The sequence below is a fragment of the Strix uralensis genome, chromosome 15 (genome assembly GCF_047716275.1).
Source record: "Strix uralensis isolate ZFMK-TIS-50842 chromosome 15, bStrUra1, whole genome shotgun sequence".
Taxonomy (NCBI): domain Eukaryota; kingdom Metazoa; phylum Chordata; class Aves; order Strigiformes; family Strigidae; genus Strix; species Strix uralensis.
Genome location: NC_133986.1, coordinates 18,889,885 through 18,911,047, shown reverse-complemented (window position 1 = coordinate 18,911,047; position 21,163 = coordinate 18,889,885). Strand labels below are relative to the sequence as shown.

General features: G+C 39.5%; 1 protein-coding gene across 2 annotated transcripts in view; it reads right to left on the bottom strand.

Annotated features, from left to right (window-relative positions):
* MOB2 (MOB kinase activator 2) overlaps positions 1-21,163 on the bottom strand; it is a 114,768-nt gene that overhangs the window by 78,518 nt on the left and 15,087 nt on the right. The window contains exon 1 of one of the 2 annotated variants that reach the window (XM_074884382.1): positions 11,114-11,199. The exons of the other annotated variant lie outside the window; for it this stretch is intronic. Coding sequence (XP_074740483.1) covers positions 11,114-11,163 — 50 coding nt within the window. The 5' untranslated portion in view covers positions 11,164-11,199. Of the gene's footprint in view, positions 1-11,113; positions 11,200-21,163 lie in introns of those variants that run through there. 2 annotated transcript variants of the gene reach the window in all.

The window sequence follows — 21,163 nt, the reverse complement described above, 5'->3', positions numbered from 1 at the left end:
ATTACCAATAAAATGAAAAGCTGGTTTTATCTCGTGGCAATAAACACCCATCCTGCACTGAACCAGCAGACAGCACACGCAGCAGTCCAGAGGAGGGCTTGCTCTCAGCACATTTGCTGGCTCCTATGTGCTGGACATGTTCTATTCGTAAGCAGGAAAACAGGGAATCACAGACAGATTTATCTGGCTGAGTGGCAGACAACCAAAGAATATAGCAACCCTGCCATTAAATATAGATAAATGACTAACAGAACTTCATCTTGTGATACTAGATTGACTGTAATTTTACACGGGTATTCTGAAAGCTGTTCCTCCTCCAGCCATCTGTTACAAACAAATTCAACTGAATGTCCGCATTCAGCCATCCCTACAAGCTTGTACTGAGAGCAGCACAGCACAACCCTGTGCTGCCTGTGACTGTGCATCTAGTGGACTTTACAGGAAACTAAACCAGTGCTGCCCTCTATTGAAAGAGGAGCCTGCACATAAAAATTGCACCAACTTTTATTCCTATTTTTCATATATGTACCTCCTTTTCTCCTTGGTTTTCCTTCTGCTCTGTAAGCCTTAACAATATTCAAGGTTCTGCTTTATCATGTTTTTTCCTGCTGCTTCTTCCCCACGAGGGCTACAAAAGCATCAGACGGGTTTCTAAGTTTACATACTATAATACCATGCCAGCAGATAGAGACTCCAGAAACCAAAAAACTGCTGCACTAAAGCACTGCAGACACAGCTCATGCTTTTAGTAATGTAAGAGCGGATAAACAAAAAAAAAAAGAACAGAAAGTGAGGTGTTCAAAAATAACCCCAGAAAAATGAATTTAAAATTTTCCTTTGTCATCTGCAGTACCAGTCATACGACAGATGAGATGTTCTTTTGTGTAGTAAACCCAAGATACTTAAAGAACATATCCACGCTGATTCAATACCTTGAATTAACAAATATACTGTAATTAGTAGCAGTAATCACACTTTCTCCACTATAAAACTTGCAATGTTTCTATTTCCAATCAGTTGCTCCATTTTGAGATTTAGACATTCATAACAATCCAAAACTCTGAATAACTTAAGGACTGATATGCTGTACAAAATCTGAAAGTGCAGTACTTTTAGCAACACAAATATAATTTGGCTGAACAATACATTGCCTTGGAACACTAAGGAGCACAAAGTTTGAACTGGTTGAATACAGGGTCTCTGAATCTGTAGAAAAGATGTAAGTATGCCACTTAAAATGGAGAACGCATCACTTCAGAGGCACGTCAGCTTTCTGATGCCCAGGAGCTGGGAAAGCCTGCAGCTCAGCCCCAAACTGGCAGCAGCCACCAGAAGATTTGCAAAGTTGCTGTGAGGATGTCGTGTGCACTTCAGCAAGTTTCTGCAGCTGGAGGTGGGCTCCGTTCCCTCGAAGTCATCCAACACACCCCAACCTCACCACAGTGCACCAGGCTCCCCAGGAACGCTGGCATCGACTGGCAGCGGAGGGAGATGGCTGCCTGCCTGCCCAGAGGGGCTGCCCGCTGGCCCCCTTCCCTGAAAGGCAGCGACCATCATGCCACACACAGTAATCCAGAGTCCAGTCCCAGGTTCACTTTTCAGCAATGATCATATTGGGGAAAAAATAAAGAGCGATTACTCAACTGGCAAGGAGAAGAGGGCCTGACCTGTTGCTGCATAGTACCCTGCAAATCTGTTTCTTAGAGCGCATGTTAAACTCTATGTTAAAAGAAGTGCTTGTTTTAAATAACACTGAATATTTTATTCTTCCTGTTCTCTAAGCTGTACTATCAAACTCTGAATGACTTCACATAAGACTTCTGTGGGGAGGATAGACTTTCTCTTTTAAAGAAAATAATCAAACACATACTAGGTTGTTCAAGGAAGATCCCGGTTACCCCTTTTAATAAATTAAAGGCAGCCTTTTACTGCAAGAAAAGTGTTTGCAGCCTCTATGAAGTCCTCTATAATTTTCACTGTTGGTGGGTGTTACCTAAGAAAAGAGCCCAGATACAGGAGAACAAAACAACATTTATTAATACATTTTAAAACAAGCAGAAGAGAGTAAATATACCCCAGTACAATTTACCTCACCTTTCCACACTGTGGTCTTTAAGATGAAACTATCAAGTCTTTATTTTAAAAAAAACTCACTCAAACAGTCCCTATTCCAAAACGTAGAAGTATTACCTTAATTTTTATAGTTCATGGAGTAGGACCAAAATCACTGATAACAAGAACACTATGTACAGATGGGAGGCCAAAAGCCCATTTGTGTATTAACGACAAAGTGAAGACCTTAAAAAAATGGCATGATGAACCAAAAGTATCTGTCATCACTGGCATGGGAAAATTCCTTGTTTAAATTAAGATTTGATAATTCCTCTTCATTAAATCAAAGCTTCAGTCTAGAAATGACATCTAATACATAAAAGTTTCAAAGCCATTGTTCTGACACTGATCCCATATGAGCCTATCAAAAAGGCTACCCATCTTGAAATATCTTTTTACAGAATAATCTTTTGCTCCCTACCTTGCTTCAGCTATGCTTGTGTGCAAATATCAGATGGTTTGGATTAGTTTACTTGCAAGCACTGACCACTGCATTCAAGAACAGACAGACCATTCACTTATAGAAAGGTACATCTCATTACCACAGAATTGAAGGAACATACTGAAGCTAAGAAGCACTTTTTGTAAATTATTTTTTTTTTTTTAGGAAAGGCTATATATAGCACTTTAACAGATGCAGCCAGATTGTTCCTGCAACAGTAAGAGCAACAACACACCTAGCCTAGTCCAAGTCAGTCTTGTTGAGATAAAACTGCATCATGTTTCTAGCAATTTCTTCCTTAGAAATCTAAAGTGTCACAGCTAGATTATCTCTCCGAAAGCCCCGAGCGCTGCCACATGCTTTGTCACTATAGCAGTATCTTTCTGCTTGGCAGCCTCACCATGCATTATCACTCTTTACTTCAGCTGCCATATGCTTGGTTTCTTTGGCTGGGAGATACGATGCCTGCAGAACCACTTAGTCTGCAAGTGTAAGAAAAGCCTCCATCGCATGAAAGGGCTAGCAGAACCTGACATATAATTTTTTTAATCCACAATTTCAATTAGATTTATCATCCTACAGAATAAAAATCCATTAAATTCCAAAGTTCCCTCCAAGGAACCACAGAAGAAGCCTGTCTGTCAACACAGAAGCATATTCTAAATACACTTTTCAGTATATCCTCTCCATTGTAAATAGTAAAAAAAAGCAAAACTTCATAAAAATAAGGCTGGACTCAGGCTGCCAGGCTATACAGAGAACTATGTGCAAATGTTATGATTACAAGAAGAGCATTCTGGGCAGATAATTCACCCAGAGTACAAGAACTGGGCAGAAAGCTCAGAACCACAAGAAATTCATGCCAGTTTCACCTTCCAACAATAAAACAAAACAAGTTTATTCACCTCCACCTTTCATAGAAATTACAAGCCATAGTGACTGAGGGCATGGTACAAAATGCATCCGTTTGCAATAATGATGCACTCTGACAGCAATACACATCCTGTGACCTTTAGTCCATATAGGCCTCTTCTGTATGTTTAAAAGGAAGTTAGGTTAGAAGTATGGACCGCAGTGACAGATTATGTGAGTCTCACTGATGAGTCTTGCTATGAGTTACATCATTTTCATGTATTTAGTAACTGAAGACATCAAATAATTATGTTGCCAGCATCCTGACTGATACTCCTTGTCTGAGATTTCATGCAAAGTGCACTTATGCTTACGGTATCTGCAGCTCTCAACTATCAAAAAAAGGAGGAAGATGTGAACCAAACACCATACAGGCAAAGGAGGTTAAGCAGTCAAAAAAAACCCCAAACCCCCACAGTAATACTGTGAGAAAATTTGACCACTACAATTTAAAATAGCCAATCAGAACAAGCTTCCTACAGAAAACTATCTGGAGAAAATACTAAACGGCAGTTTCAGTCTCTTCAATGGAAAGTAATATTGATGCAATAAATAGAAAATATAATAAATGTAATGGACAGTTCTTCTGAATTTACTACTGATATATGAATGTACGGAAAGAAAACATTTTTCTCCTTAATTAGCACTCTCACCCTATTGAGATCTTTTTTATGAAGCCTGAGAGGACTGACATATTCTTGAACCTTGTCCTCACCCAATTCTAGAGAAGAATTATAAACACATGCACTCGAACAGGCAGGCTAGTCCATGCTTTTGAAATTTCACACCTCCATAGATAAAATAACTAAAACCTTAAAGCCAGCCAAAGAAGAATAGCAAACTTAGTTTTGCCACCTGATACAGCCTGTGGGGAACGGCCAACTCCTCAATGAGCCTCTTAAAGAAAAGGAAATCTATGTTTTGGTTCTCTGGGTAAAACTGTTGAGAAAGACATCAACACACACACAAAAAGGTAAACATATGTGGCCTGCAATGAATATGAAAAACTTAAAAATGTCCAGCCTTTTTATGCACTTGGAAAATTTCAGCATTCTTCTGAAGGCACATTTATATTAATTATTTCCTGAGTTATCTACAGCACTGCACACAGGCAAGAGCTGGACTCTGGAAATTCAGCTTCTCCCTGCTGCTTTTCATCCTAGTGTTACATAGCGGACCAGCTTCTATAGTGTGACAGCCATCCTTGTCTGTGGTCTCTGCTTTTAAAGAGTTTTCTGGTTTTTTGGGTTTGGGTTTTTTTTTCTACAGTAACTTAAAACACAAGATCAGTTTCTCATCATAAAATCTTTTGTGTCTAGCTAACTGGCAATGTCAGCATTATATTCTTAACAGAGAATGACCTAATCCATCTCATTCTGCCCTGAAATAGAGTACACCTCAATTATCTTCGAATATGTGATGTTAAACATACTGCAGTTATCAGAGGTAAACACACACCCTTTGGGTTGTTGGGAAACAGTAGTGTTCTAGTTTGCCTGGTTTAACACAGGACAGCCACACCTGCAGTAGAGCACAATGACAGGAAAGTCAAGTTGATTATCAGAAGGTATTCTTTTTTCTGATAAAAAAATACCCAGTATATTTGATTCTGTAAGTTATTTGAGTGATCATTATGACCACTCAAAAAGAAAAGTGTCAGACAGCAAGGCTGAGCTAATTAAATCCAGCACACTTTACTGTTTCTAAAAAGCTCGCTCACTGACCAGCACAGTAATACTTCTCATCCACAGATACAAAAAAAGCACTTTCCCTGCTATGTACAGGGTACAAAACCACACCCCCACAAAAGCAGAGGTCAAAGGCAGAAGAGAAATAGTCTTCATTTCTCCTTACACCTTAAATAAATGTCTTGCATACTGCCCTCAAAATCACCCTTCAACCCTAAAGTTCTTCAAGGTCCCAGACCTTAATAAGAAGTCATACGGGCAAACTTACAAGTTGAAAAAGAAACTAACACTGTAAGTTGAGTAAATAAAAAACACACTCACTAAAACCACTGTAAAGATATTGTAAAACAAAATATTGAACACAAACACATTTAACACTTAATAGTCATCACCAAAGAGACAATAAAATACATTTATTAATATTTCATCGATTCAGTTTATAAACCCATAGCACAGGAGTCAGATACAATCATTAATCAGGTAGCATTAAGTGCAATCCATAATCTAGAAACCAGAGAAAAGTCGTTTGGATGTTTCAGAAAGGAATTTAAGTAACCATCTTCCTTCTAGCACAACACACATAACCTGAGCTTTTCCCAAATAAAATGAATCCTTTCCCATTTAGTACTTCTCCCTTTCTTGCCTAGAGACCCATAAGGGGGATGTATCACCACTATATTACAGGCCCCCCATTACCCTTTTCTTTCTCCCACCTTACACAGACCCTTTACTCACATGCTAAGTACTTAGTTTACTGTGGAAGCTTTTCCCAGAGGGGTGAATTGTATTTTAAGGACATAGTCTCTCACTAACACATTTCATGGGAAAGTAATAGACTTGAGGTAAAATACAGAGACCAGTAGCATACTCATTCATCATTACTGTTTTTCTGACTTCCAGGTTAATAAAACTTTAACCATGATGCATGCAGCACAAAGAGGTATATTAGTTCACATCTCAAGAGACTTATCTGAGCCTAACATAACTTTTATCAGTTGTGCCACACAGCTGCAATTTAGAGTGTCCCTTCACACAGCCACAAAAACTAATGCAGGAAGTCCTCCACTTCCCCCCATTCTCATTACACTTCCAGAATTATACTTGTGATAGAAGCAGCAGCATCCTTCATGTAAACACGTATCTTCTTGATTTGCTTGAGGCTGCACAATGTTCCTTTGGAAATAAGTCACTAAGAGGCCCAAAGCACAACACTCTCCATCTTCTCTATGTCTGCCTGGGAAACACAACATTCACCGCCCAAGGTCGTTATGAGGAATACCATTTATAACTTGCTAAGCTTAAGAAGCCACACAGCTCTGCAGAGCTGTCAATTTAGGGCAGCAGCTTAGACAGGGCAGCAGCAAAGCAAAAGGCAAGAGAAGAGTTTCCCCTTCATAAAGGTCTCAGTTCTCTCACAGAAATCTCACGGTCTAATGAGATGCACCTCATACATCAGGTGGTATTCTTACTTGCAAGCAGAAAGATGGCTTTAAATTAAAAAAATTGAAGCACAATTCATCTATAGGTCTGGAAGAGGTGAATGAGTATTTCAGATCCTTAGTATTAGTGGTGGTATTCCTCTTAAAGTTCTCAGCCCAAAAACTACTTATTTAAATACCGGAATCTTTCAAAGAATTGCTTTCTCAGGGACTGCAAAAAATGTTTGTGAAGATGCAGTAGTTCACAGCAGAGGGAACCTGCCCTTGAAAACCCTCAGTCATGCACCTTACATTTAAATCATCTATTATCTAACACGCAAATGCATTACAGATGTAACAGTTAATAGTGAAGATTAGTGCCCCGATTTTCATTAAAAACCCCTCCATTTTCTGAAGATAACTAAACACGAGTGACTTTAATTTTAAATATGATGTTTGCTGTTATACTCTTCTCGTCACACAAGCATGTCCCAGACTACTGTGGAAAAATTATTAGTGAAAAATGTGTTCAGAGTTATCATGTTACCAGTAAAGCAACAGTAAGAAACTCAAAGCCTGACCAACAACGTAGATGGAAATCTAAGCTGAAGCCACAGGACCTGAGTGTCATATTTCCTTCCGACTTAGGCCTGGAGATATTCTAGGGAGGGGGGAAATCATCCAGGACAGTAAAGTATGCCTCTCACAAACCTGCTGCATCAGTGCCTTTTTCAGAGGCTCCCTAGAAAATGTGGTGCAAGGAGGAGATTTATCTACCCTAAAAAGTGAGGTACTCAAAACACTGTTTAGAGCTTTCAACTAAATGCTGCCAGAACTCATTCAGCTTATTGTAATGCCAGATGTATCTTAAATTCCTGGTAGCGTTTCACAGATAACTTAGATACAAAACACAACAGTACCTCTGTTGCCCACTCTTGCTTACTTTTTTAAAGTGTATAAACAAACCAAGCTGAATTGAAATCATTATGTTACAAAACATCATCCTCACTATCACTTACTTGATGGGCTACATCAGCAAAATTATTCCTTATTATCCAGTTTATTGAAATATAAGCATTTTTGACAGCATGGCTTAGGAAAAAAGTCAGATTTTTGCTAGTTCAGGGAAGAGATTCCTTTTATAATTTATAATTTTCCATAAATCCAGGTAAATACATCTGTAAAGTACAGAAATTTCAGCTTGTTTCTTCAAATGGTTTGCTGTTAATTCCTTCATTTAGCTGGAATCCAAGAGTGCTTGGATTCTTCACTACTATGTACAATATTGCTTCTGAAAATTAGGCTATTACCCAAGCAAGAATTTCCCTGTTAGACTGAAGAGTACAAAATGTACACAGAATAGCCACTTTTAAAACATACTTTTGATGTGATTTGCAAGATTCTAGCAGCTGAAAACTGAGTTATTCTTCTGACTACTGCTCCTTCTTTGGACCTACAGCAGTGCTGCTACCACGGTAAATGGAGGTTATTGGTCACCACTGAGGTGTGCTAGCAATCCCTGTAGAACCAACACCCACAACGTTCCTCCAAAATCAACAGGTGAGAGCAAAGCTCATATAGTTAACTATATCCATACTGACCCATTGAAAATACACTCAACCTATATAGCCCAGTCTTACACTGGGGAGAGAAGACACAGTCTAACCACAGTCTGGAGTTACTGGTGGCATCACTTTCCTAACATTAAAGGTGTGCTGCATTTTCTGGTACCACAGTCTGCGTTAACACAAAAGTCAAAAAGTCATGGGGGGGGGAGATAAAAGCTCATTTGTTCCTCTGCCTATCTAGATAGTTATCATAGCTACCAATGTTCCAGCCCTCTTACCAGCTTAATAAGATGCAGCCTAAATATCTCAAGGATATAACCAAGTCTTTTAAAATTAATTTTACCAGCAGAACTCAATGACTTACCTGGGAATTAACTGTTTTAGAGATGGAAAGTGAAAGGCAAAAAGGAACTGGAGAGACATGTCTGAAGTCACCCAGTATGCTAATGGCCAAATTCAAAATAAAAATCCACATGTCTTAGTCCTAAACTAGCACTCTGTAGCCACTGCGAGAAAATCTGAAATCCAGTTAGTCACAACAAGAGCAGCTCTGCTTCTAAAAAGAGTATTTTATTTCATATTCACCAACATTTCTTAGTAAAGTCTCATATCAAATATTTATAACAATATGGACACAGCAGAATTCTCTTCCTCCTTCCCTCTGAAAACATATGGGAACTTACTTGCAAGGAGCAAGTTTAGAAGTATTTTATCTTCCTCATCAGAAATGGTTCTTCAAGGATTCCGTGAAGGTGGAGATCTAGATAATGTTTCACATTCATGTCTCTGTGATGGGTCTATGGTACATGTTCAGCATAACCAAATGCAGACGGCATTTTCTGCCACCTATGAGATACCTGCTTTGTACCTGATTCAGGCTCTACAACCACAAATTCAACAACATCCAGGAACTCCAATGTTTGTTGGGGTTTTTTAGTTATGCTGAACAAAGTAGCTAAATACTACCCAATATTCTACAAAATACTTCATTCCTATTCCTTACTCAGTATTTCCCCAACAACAGATATGCCACAGAATGCCGGAGTCCTGGTTTGCATGCATTTCCTACTCTGCAAATCACGAGTTACCTGCAATCAGAGCGCACCAAAAGCTCTCCCCATTTCTCTTTCAGTGCTCTCTGGCCCTGAAGCATTACAATGCCTAAAGGCAACCAAATAGCTGCTGGGGATGGGGAGCTGGGAGAACAGACATTAGAGGCTGTGGAAAAAAAAAAGCCATCCTTCTCTTTTAGCAACATTACTGCATGTCTCACCTTCTCATTTCTTTATCTGAGGAGCTAGCAGATTTAGAAATTACTTTGGAGACTGTGTATGTTTTCAATATAAACTATTTCTCCATTTTTTTCTATTTTCAGTTATTTAAGAACAGGGTTGAAAGAGGGAACCCGCACTTAAGAACTGCAAAAAGCCAAACCCAGACCTTTCATATTTGAGGTTACTTTGTTAATTATTATTTTACACATCTTTATAACAAAACCCCGACGAAAATACTGTTGTGAAATACTTCCTCTTTCATTTATTCACACGGACAAGTTATTTCAAGAACTTAGACCATTAGTTTGTCAAGAAAATGAACTGGTAAACTTTATTATGCAAGACATTACTGAAAACTGCGGCATGTTTTGGAGCAGCCTATGTTCTCTCAAATACATGTACACACTTGTGCACAAACACCTCCCAGCCCTTAACTGAATGGAATACCATACATCCTCATGAACACGCTCTCCTTTTCTAGTAACTGCTGCAGTGCACGTTGTTACATTTGTGTTTACAGAGAATATGTTTCTCTATTTCTTTTACCCTTACAGGCAGAGATTTGCCTCTGCTGAAAAATACCAGCTAACACTTGCTAAATCGTCACACAAAAACCTGAAAAATCTCTATTCCTTGAGGATACCCTTGAAGTAATCAAACAGCCCCAGTGCCACTGGTCTTCTCTCCACCGCCTGCTGGATGAAGCTCGCACTGGCAGCAGCATCTTCATCCACTCAGTGGGTGACACGCTGGTTTGAAGCCGGCCACCACCATGCCTACGGCCATCAGGTCCTGCCCAAAGAAGAGAGCTCAGAGACCAATTCCTTCTGGAGAGCCTTGGTGGCCTAGGTGCACACATGTTCCTCCAAGGAACTTGGGCAAGAAAAACTGATTCATCATCAAGAAGAACAGCTAAGCTAAACAGAACCTAAAATTCATTAGTTAGCAGAATTCCCAGCACTGTAATTATAAATCCTGGTAAAGCACGCTGGCTAATGAGGAAACAGCAATTCACAACACAACGCACAGTGTAGTTTCAGATTTCTCTCCTGAGCTTGATGGAGCAGGCAAAGGGATGTTGAGAACAGTGGAAAAAGCTATATGGCTTGTTAAAACAGGGACTGGCGCCCTTTTCAAGTGACTAATGTAATTTTTTTCCTCTAATTGTAGTTAGCAGGAAGGTGATACTAGAATAAATAGCTCCAGGCAGTACATTTCTCTTATAATTATCCAGCATTGATTTGGTTTTGGTAATTGCCTTTGGACATTTTAGAACAACAGACATTCTGAAATATACACAGAAGGAAAAAAATGAAAAAGATAGTTTTTCATCAGACAGCCAAGTACACATTTATCTTGCACTGCAAGTAATTTGTCCTCTTGTTTCTGTCCGAAAGCAATGTTAAACTGAGGAAAAAAACCATTTTACAGTAAGTTAGAGGCCTAGCATAGTCACAGTCAACGTTAGCATGAAACTTGTACAATTAAATCATGTTTATGTAAAAGCGAAGCAAACTGATCTGTACAACAGTCCTGTGAAGGTTTGAAAAATGTTATTAGTAAGAATTTAAGAGCTGCAGGTTGAAGTACAAATATTGGAAAACAACAGACCAAATCTTATAATGTACTGCTGGTTTTGGAGCTGGTTTTTTGCATTTTCATTTTCAGTGCGAAAATAACAGAGCTACCATGCACTTACCCACACGTCAAAATCCTCCAGCGCAACGCTAAGTTTTCAAACAGGTCCATATCGCGATATTCAAACTCTGTAGGGCAACAAAAGACACTCCTCCAACAGTTTTCCCCACAAGGAAACACCTTCAGCTTCCAGTTATGTTCTTTCAGAGCTGCACAGTCCCCATGACCCAATACATCAGGCCACAGCGCAGTCTTGCAAGCCACAGAATGCTGGAGATGTTCACCCTTCCCTCTGCTCTCTGGCACTGGGGACAGGCTGACGGTGCCGGGGATGTCCCTGTCTCACCAGGCTTTCAGTGGCTGTTTAGGTAGCACTGACCTTAAACTGCCATTGGCCTCTAGCAAGACAATCTGATTTGTGCTTTGTTATTCTAATATATGGATTTGCATAGCATTCTTGAAATAGTTTGCTGGAAACAGACTACTTGAACTTAAGTTTTCTAAACAGCACTGTTGTCCCAGTCATTAAATGCTTAGTGGAAGCCATACCCCAGCTTTTATACTTCCATCAGCTGTGAGGAACAATTTCTTACCAAACATCAGGAAGCACTGGACTACCAGCCTGCATTTCACACTGTAAAGCTTGCACTGTAGAATCAAGTGAAGTAATTTTCCGTGTCCTTCCAAAAATTATTTCATGCCATAAACATTAGCTACTCATTCTCCAGATTCTAAAACAATACGTGACACTAATCACAGATTTTGCCTACTAAATGCATCATTATCATATCCTTCAATTAAGGACAGGGTGTTCTACTTCCTTAATGGTGTCAGATTTTGCCTGCTAAATAACTACAAAGCATCATTATTGTATCCTTCAATTAAGGTTACGGTGTTTTGCTTCCTGAACGGTGACCAACCAAACAATACATAAGCTACAGGAAAAGAGCATAATTTTTCTCTCATGCTACCTGCAAATTTGATTAATGGAAAGACGCTGTTATTGTAGTCAGTGCTACAGACAGCAAAATGCAAGATAAGCTCAGATGAGTACCTGATCTTGCAAGAACCAGCACATTTCCTTTGCAGTCCATCTTAATGCCTAAAATACTCAGACCCCAGATTCAGAGTATATGAGTGCAAGTTTCTGCAAGAGTACTACAAAGTGTATTCACTTTTGTTTTATCAAGAGTTAGTACTGATCATCACAACTATACGTATAAATCAGTCTGGAAGTACAACCGGCTGTCCCAAATGCTCCTAAGCAACAGCACTGGTATTTGCTATACAGGAAGCATTATTTCACCATTCTTGAAAGCAGAAGGCCAGTATTTCACCGAGAACCAGAAGTGGTGACTACAGAAAAAACTACTTTCTTCAGGTAATGCCTGTGCTCTCTTCAGATGAGGATACTGGGACTTTCTTAGTGGCAAGGTGTCCCAAAAAAGAAGGATATCATCCCTAAGATGAGGATCCCACTAACATATGGTTGATGGAAGAATTTAGCTTCTCCTCAGCAAACAAGAGGAGACCAAAACTGTTGTGTAATTTTTGGAAACACAGAAAAAGTTTTAATTGGTGATGCACTACTTTTTAAAGTTAGCTTCGGTTCCAATTAAATCACAAGCAGCATGGCTGAGAGCGTGGCATTTTCTGCTCTGCTTGGTGGCCGGGGTCCAGGCCATCTGCGTGGAATGCACGGCAGGACATGCCACCCTTCCGCCAGCATGGCCAGCGGTGCCAGCCGCTCCTGCAACCCGCCGAGGGGACAGGGAGGGATCTTCTTTTGTTTTCCTTATTTGTTTATTTGCTTTACTCTGGCAGCAGGCAAAGGGCTCTTCTCTTGCCAAGTTCATTACCATTGTAAAATGTTCCCAATTACACCGAGTGTGCTACAGTGAGGAGGAAAAAAACCTGTGAAGTTTACAATTAAACTACAGGACTTTATAAGCCTTGATTTTAGGAAACAGGTGAGAGCTGGATATAGCTCATCTCTAAGTGCTCAAATCCACACAGATCACTCGTTCAAAATATTTCTTCCAAATTTTTCAATTAAGTTTTTTGTTAAATTAAAGCATCACCCAAGAGCCATTAGTCTCTTCATTTAGTGATGTTCTACAAACCCCTTCCAAACAGCTTCCAAAACTTTACAGTTTTATGTTTATATCTGGGAATATTCAGCATAGCTGATATTTATAAATTACCATTTTCTACAAATGACAATCAGTTTGTTATTATCAACATTAGAAAGCGTTCCTGTATCTCTTTGCCTCCCATTAACTCTGTCCCTCATCCCACAAAGTTCTTGTCCCTCACTCACTGACAGCAGACACAAATTGTTGGTGCAGCATCTTGCAGTCTCCTAAAGATGACAAACACCAAGCAGCAATATTCTGCTAGTGGCAGAACTGATTCAGGAAAGTCCCACCACCTTTTCCTCAGTGGCACCACTGCCTAAATCAGCCTTTTTGTATGACTGATCTGAGGGAGTGAAAAATGCTACTTAAAAGCATTTTCAAGCAAGCACCCATTATGCTTAACAGACAAGATTAAGAACTCCAGCTGTTATCACTTGCAGAACTCTGGACATGAAGTTGACTGTCACAGCCATACAGAGTAAATGAGTAAAGAACTTGTCCTGTGCCTATACAACACAGTTGTTCTGTGTCTACTGTGCAATTCAAACGTTGCGTGTTTCCCTCCGAAGAGATTGTATTTGCTGACTTGCCTCTTATGTCTAAGTTACAGTCCCAAAATATATCTATAATTCTCCCACTTCTCAGACCAGCTCGTGCTGTATCAGCAGGGTCCAAGCTGCAAAAGACAGGAGACCTTCCTCTCTGATAAAGAGTAATCCATCCCTGTGTAATAACCAAGCGCAGCAAGAGACAGTACAGAACTGCACTCTGACATGCAGGAGCAAGGCTGTCCCTTCCAAGATAAAGAAAATCAACCAAAATATGGTACTTATTGGAAAGGCATTCTTCTTAAGTCCCTTCTGCTCAGTTGGAGAGCAAAGCATTTACTTCATCTATTAAGAAACTAACAGAAGAAGACCTGAGTGCAATAACTACTCAATAATAGACTACAAGAGTGCTGAAGATCCTACAAAACCGTATCACTTTCTTCAAATACACGAGGTTCCAACAGCCAAGAATTAAATCCAGAAATCTTTCATTGCTCCTTCAGTACAGAAAGATTTCAGTTACCCTTCAATACAAAAGGAAGCAGTAAGATGAACGACCGCTTACTGTCAACCCTTAACCGGCGTAAGCTTCAGAAAAAGGATGAGAGGAGGAGCAGGAGCATAGGAATAGCATTAAAAGCCAGCACTCACCCACCACTTCCTGAAGTTAAGCAAAAGGCACAGGAACTAATCAAGCTGTAGGCCCTTTGCCCAGTTCATACCTGCCACGCAGCTTCTGCCCACAAAATACAACACCAGACGTGAACATTTCGAAGACTGAATGTTACCCTTTCGTGAAACGTTCCCACGTTTCTCAGCAGAAAAGGAACAAGAAAATTGACTGCTGTCTAAATCAGTTTACCTAAAATAAGCCATCCCTTCTTTGACACTCCCTCCCTGCCCCGAGGGATTTAAGAAGCACGCGTTGCCATGATCTGACAAGAGGTAATCCAATAAACTGGACAGCCTCCCTCTCGCCTGCACAAGGACACAGCTGCTCTGACTCCTCATCTAGGCCTTGTATGTCCAAATGCCATCTGTAACAGTTCAGCCAGATCTTTACTGAAGTAGGAAGTGTTAGGCACTCCTCTAATCAAGGCTGCAATTAGACCCACATGCAGATAACCAAATCCTGAAGGCTTCTAACAAAAAAAGATTAGTAGAGCTCGTGTTTTTTCCCACCATCCCTTTTCACCTATCTGTTACAGTAGCTCTGCTAAAACTTGGTACACTTCCCAAGCAAAACTGTCACCAGCTAATCTCTAAAAGCCACCAGCACTCTCCCTCCCCGCTCTGCCCCAGATGGATCCATCCACAGAACAAAACCAGCTGCTCCTGATGAACCTACATGGCTGCATTTCACAATACACTGGAGACCTCTAAAGCACTGAGCACAGCATGCCTGGTCCTGGAACAAGTGTATTGACACACTGCCCCGTGCATCCTGGAAGCACAAATATTACTGGGAAAAAAGTGCATAAAATCAGAAATTTTAAGAGTGAACAGAGTCCCTGAGTCACAAGAATGAATGTACTCTGAACAGTGGCTAGGCAACTTCAGGTTGAACAAAATTACAGTCATCTTCAGTGAGTCACGCACAAAGCCAAGTACAACTTGCAGAGAAAGTGAATTTAAAACGTTCTGTTATAATTTATTTTAGTCAAGAACTTAATGACATTTCATATTAAAGTGTATTTTTGTTTTGCAAGTTACACACTGGATTTTTGCATCACAAAACTGGCTGGGAGCATGTGGCAATAGACAGTATGTGATGCACATCCTACTTCCTAACTTCTCTTTGGTCCCCTGACCAGCACAAGTTTGCCATCTGTGGCACTAAGAGAGAGGGAGGTCATTCATCATCATTCTTCTATAATCGCATATTCAGTAAACGGGATTTCATGCATAACAGCTGCATCCAGCAATGGACAATGTGTTTTACTGAAGTCAGTCCTTTACCAGAAGATGACATCTGACTACCCACAGAGGGAATCCATTCCTGTCCCCAGGATACACAGCATCCCAGTTAAGGAGTCTTATGTCAGCACAAGAGAGACATAACTTGGAGTTGAGCTTTTTTCTGGCTATTACCATAGAGGGTGACAAAACACAAAAGAAACGATACAGAATGAGTCTGATTTGCATTCACTTTGCTGTAGCAAAGCACCTTGAATATAAAAGAGAGCTAGTCAAATTTTAGCAGAAAATGAGATGATGTACAAACTATTCTTCCAAAATGATAACCAAGTCAGAAACGCTAAATCTCAGCTAAAAACTACATTTATGGAAAGTGTGCTAAAGCATCTATTAAAACATGTCATCCTAATTAGCATTGTCCCCAGAACATTCACACATATATGTACAAAACCATCACCATAAACCCTCAGGAATCTGCAGCAATACCTCGTAGAATACCTGGCAAGCTGACACGAAGCTTATTTTTGCACTGCCCCGGCTCCTCTACTCATCTATTTACCAGGGCAGCCTGGTTTTGCCATCCTGGCTGATTACACTTTGTCATCAGATTTGAAGCTACTTTTCTTCCCCTAAAGAGAAGCATATTCTGTCATAGTGACATGTCTGGATCCACAGTTGTGACAAACAAGAGGAACAACTTTACAGACATCTGTACAATTATATATTTCTCAGGGGACATATTACTTAACTGAAAATGGATTATTTTAGCCTGTTCTATAGGGAAAAAAAATGCGTTTCATCTTGTCTAGTACATAACAAGTTTCTGAGAGAGACCACAGCACCTAATGTCAAAAATTCCACAAATACATTAAGACAGCAAACTGCCACTGCCACCATTAGAACTGATCTCCCCCCCCCAGCACTCCTGGTCTCTCAGTCTTCCCTGTGTGACTCTCCCATGCAGAGGTATTTGTGCAGCAGTACAATGAATTGGATGAGGAACTGCTTTCAGTTAAACTGAAATTCTGTTTTCCTTCCATTAGTTTTAACCTGCATCACTAGCAGGATCCAATTTCTAATGAGATCCCTCAAGCACTTTAGCTGGCAAAGAGAGGGGAATTAACAGCTGGAGTAGTGAGAAGAGAGCACTCTTCATGGCAGTCCAGTTGGCCCAAAGTGCTCAGGGAACTGTGGCATGAAATACACAGTCTCTGTGTGATACCAAGATTTTTGTTATAGGATACTGTGGTGCTTTATAAAGACCTGTTACTCCTTGTAAATCTGTATATTTGAAGGTCACTTCCACAGAAAAGTCTTCAAGGTTGCCTTTACATATCCTTCAGTTGTTGTTAAAATCCTCTTCTGGAGAGAAAGTATGTTTATTAGGAAATAAAAAAGTAAAAAACACCCACCCCACCCAAAAAAAAAAAACCAACCAACTAAGAGATATAGCGCATGGTGAGCAGAACAAGGTACCAAACACGAGATATTTATGTCAAGTCTAACAAAATTAAGAAGTTCCACAGCAGTCAATACCTCTCTTCTCACCTTCTCCAGAAGAGTAGCTTTTCTAAACAGAGGAAGGACCACAGGAGGAGTGGTTGGGCACAACCCCTAATGTAGCCAGAGCTCCCTGGGGCTGAGGCCTGCTCTTCTAGCCCTATGGTTGGGGTTATTACAGACATAGGGGTACCAACATTTATGTGGGGTGGCACATTACTGCAACTGGCAAACAAGCCCATGTTTGTTTTGCTTCAAGAGGAAAATTCTCCTCCTCCTCCTCAAAGTGATCCACCCCATTTCCTCCTCCTCAATACTATAAAAGCACTTTAATGTTTTTACATTTTCAACTCCACACTGATAATTCCACGTTTACCTTCTCCAGTCTCAGTCATGAAGAACAGCAACACATTTGTTATATTGCTCTTTTTTTGCCCAGCTGCATGGGTACTAGGAGAGGAAAAGCAGTGTATAAAACAGATTTTTATTGATGTTGATTTTATGCCATAATTTTATAGTTTTCATACTTCAGTGTGCTAATGTTTTGTTCAAAATAAACCCAAATGATACAAAATGATGAGCTAAACCTAGCATTTAATTTTCCAAATAGTACTTGCACATTCCGCATTTTGATACATATGCTAATACCTACTAATTAGAATCATAACAAAGACTTTAAAGACAGGAATTAGGGAGAGGAACTTTCCAAACCAGATTTATTTGTTGTATGACAAAAACACACATTAGCATCATTTCTCCTGTATAATGATGCAAAACATTCTCGATAGGAGAAATAGAGGGTGAAAATTCTAATAGGACAAAAAAATTAAGAAAATTAAACAAAAAACTACATGTTATAAATTTGCCATTTCATTCAGGATGTGCAGCCTCAAACGCTATTGAAAAAGAATTATCATCTAAATTTTAGCACAGCTCAAAAACAAGATACACCACAGTTTCTAGGTGGTACGGTACAAATTCCATGTACAGTATTAGAAATTAATGACAAACACCATGGAAGGGGTGAATGATGAAATCCATACTGCAGTATTATGGTTAAATTCTGTGTCTGTAGTAAAAATAGTCTTACTGTTTTAGCGCACTTAAAGGACCATATGAGCTTTATGAATTGCACTTAAAGGACCATATGAGCTTCTACGCTCATATGCTTTTTACATAGATGAAGGCATATTTTACTTTTTATCAACACTGTAACTACATTAAGTTAAGATGTTGTTTTACAGTAGCCTACAAAAGATGATGAAACAATACGGTTTCACTGAATGGGAAGATCCTAACCATTACCTTGTATTAGCAATTTAATACCAAAGACCACTGAGACAGGGCTAGGGGTTAATACCAGTCATCTTCCTAGTAAACCTCCTTTGATATGTTCTAAAGGCTCCTTCTCTTGTAATACTTAATTTCTGTCAATCATTCTGCTTTTGTATTAAACCCATAAGCAAAATCATATTAATATATTTCCAGTGAGCACATGCCGAAATCCTCAAAAGTATTTCAGCATGGCAGGAACAGGCTGTTACACTATCAGAATTGCAAATTATGTCTCCTTTTAGCAAGTGTCCAGCACCAGGCCAGTCAGAAGTGCTTGGTAATGGAAGGCGACTTGTTTTCACAGTAATTAACGCTTACTTACCTTATGGCTAACCCATCTCCAACTTTGCAGGCTTGCTTACCTCAACAATCGGCAGATTTGAAATAAATAAAGCAGTAGGAAGGGAGAAGTTTCTATTTCTGTTCCAGGCTGCTGCTTTCAGTATTTGTGCAAGTTCATCTGTGGATACACTGTTCCATAATGACAGCGTGAGTATTCGAACTGCTACCAGACTACTTTTTTCTTAATACACACTCTGAGAGAAAAAAAAAAAACAACCCTGAACCACAATTTAGACTAGATATCTGCATCATCACAAAATACTTCTAAAAAAGCTACAAATTCATCCATTAGTGAAAACAACTTTGCTAGCTGTTCAACCCTTACACCATTTATGAACGTATGAACTTTCTATCCTTAGCATTCACCAACTTTGTCAGATGCAAGCACAAAACATCCTTCAAGCCACATTCTTGGTAGGAGCGCAAGACTGAAGGAAACACAATTTGAAAACAGGATATGCACAAGAGATTTTTTTTTGCATGCGCCAACTTACATCTTCAAGGAAGATTTGGGCAAGGGGAGAACAGATTCAAGCCTGGAGCTTTACATAACCGGGAAAACAAATAAACAGCAATAAGAGGACGGAACAACAAGATTATGCTCTGAATGCTGTTGTCTAACCAGAAGGCAAAGCCAAGAAGCCCTGCAGGAAACACAGGCTAGAAGCAAACCGTCTTATTTCCTATTGCTTCTGTGTTTAAAAACATCCCCAGTATGCATAAATCAAGATGTCATTGGCAGTGACAACAGAAGCCCAGCTTAACTCCATAGCTACAAGGCTCTGCTAATCCCTCTCTAACATTCTCACTAGGGTCCCTAGCTTTCTTTTGTTCTCATAATATCAAGCTATGACAAAGAAGCTATGACAGTGACACACACAAAAGAAATTCACGTGTCAGATACTAGGTAAAAACACCTCCCTCATAGGAACAGTCATGAGAATTAAAGCAAGTAGAGGCTACTGTGGCATATGGACAATCATTCAAATTTTTGAACGCAAATATATTTAGTGCAGCACCCAACACACTGAGAACACTCACTGCTGTAGTCTAACATGGATCAACATAAAATACCAACGTTATTACTTGTTTTTTTAAGCTAATCAGTCTTCAGAAACATTCCTAGTTCATGCATACATCAGCTCTGTTTTTAAATATTGCAAGGTGGAGCAAGAAAAACGCTGTCCTCAGTAAACTTACTGGAGGGAGAAATGGGTGTAATAGAAAGCAATAATTATCCCCTATAAAAAGGGAATTTCCTGGTTTGACACAGCCACACTAAAAATCCAGAGAGCTTTTCTTTCAGCAAGATGTATTCATACTGAAGTCTATCCTGGAGGTTACAAGCATGTTGCTGCCACAGTGCATCTGAAGAAGCAGGAACTGTGTTTTTAACTTCTGTTTCCCTTCCAGTCCCATATGTGAACTATTTTCAAAATTATCCATTATCAGCAGCTTCTTCATTGACTTGTTTTGGTAAAAGGTATACCTTCTAGAAGAAAAAGGACAAAAGAGTCACAGCACTATAAAATCTGCACAAGTTCTCATAATAAAGGCTCATAAGACCTGCTGCAGCCTCATTTGCTCCCTTGGCATATGATGTCATCCTTTAGATGATAAAGCGCTTAATCTTCTCCAAGATATTCTGGAGAACGTTAATACCTGAACGAGTCAAGTTCTACTATATTTTTAAGGAAACAGAATCTCACCAGGAAGAGCTGAGATACAAGATTCAAATGCTGAATTCTGTCATACTTTAGTTATCTGTTGAACTAAGTTAGCTAAATCAGTGCAAATTCTCATAAAATCTGTGTGGACAATAATGTGTACACAATGTTTTTGTACCAATTTGATTTAAAAACTACTAAAGAACGAAGCCAGGAAAGAGCACTGGGTTTTCAAAAGCCTAAAGTGGAAACGGTTCCAAGGAATATAAAAAGGTTATTTCCAGTCACCACACAAACCTGATTTATTCTCAGCATGATACCAACAAATCAGAGATAGCATTCAACTGATCGGCTGTTCAAACTGGCTTGGTTATATTACTCCTTGCAGCACCCAACAGAATTTTCTTCATCTACATACTTAGATACTATTTATATGTCTCCTGATCAAGACTTTCCTCCTGTAGTTATACTACATAAATAAAATAAAGCTAGAATTATTAAGCTAGCATGTTACTAACCATGAAGCTTTAAATATACAAAGTGTATTTAGATCACATGCTGTGATCTCTCTTGTGCATATGTAAAAAAAACCACAACACCACAAAAAACCCACCAACAGGTAAAGCACTCACCTAATGAAACCAAAAAAGTAATCATTATTCTT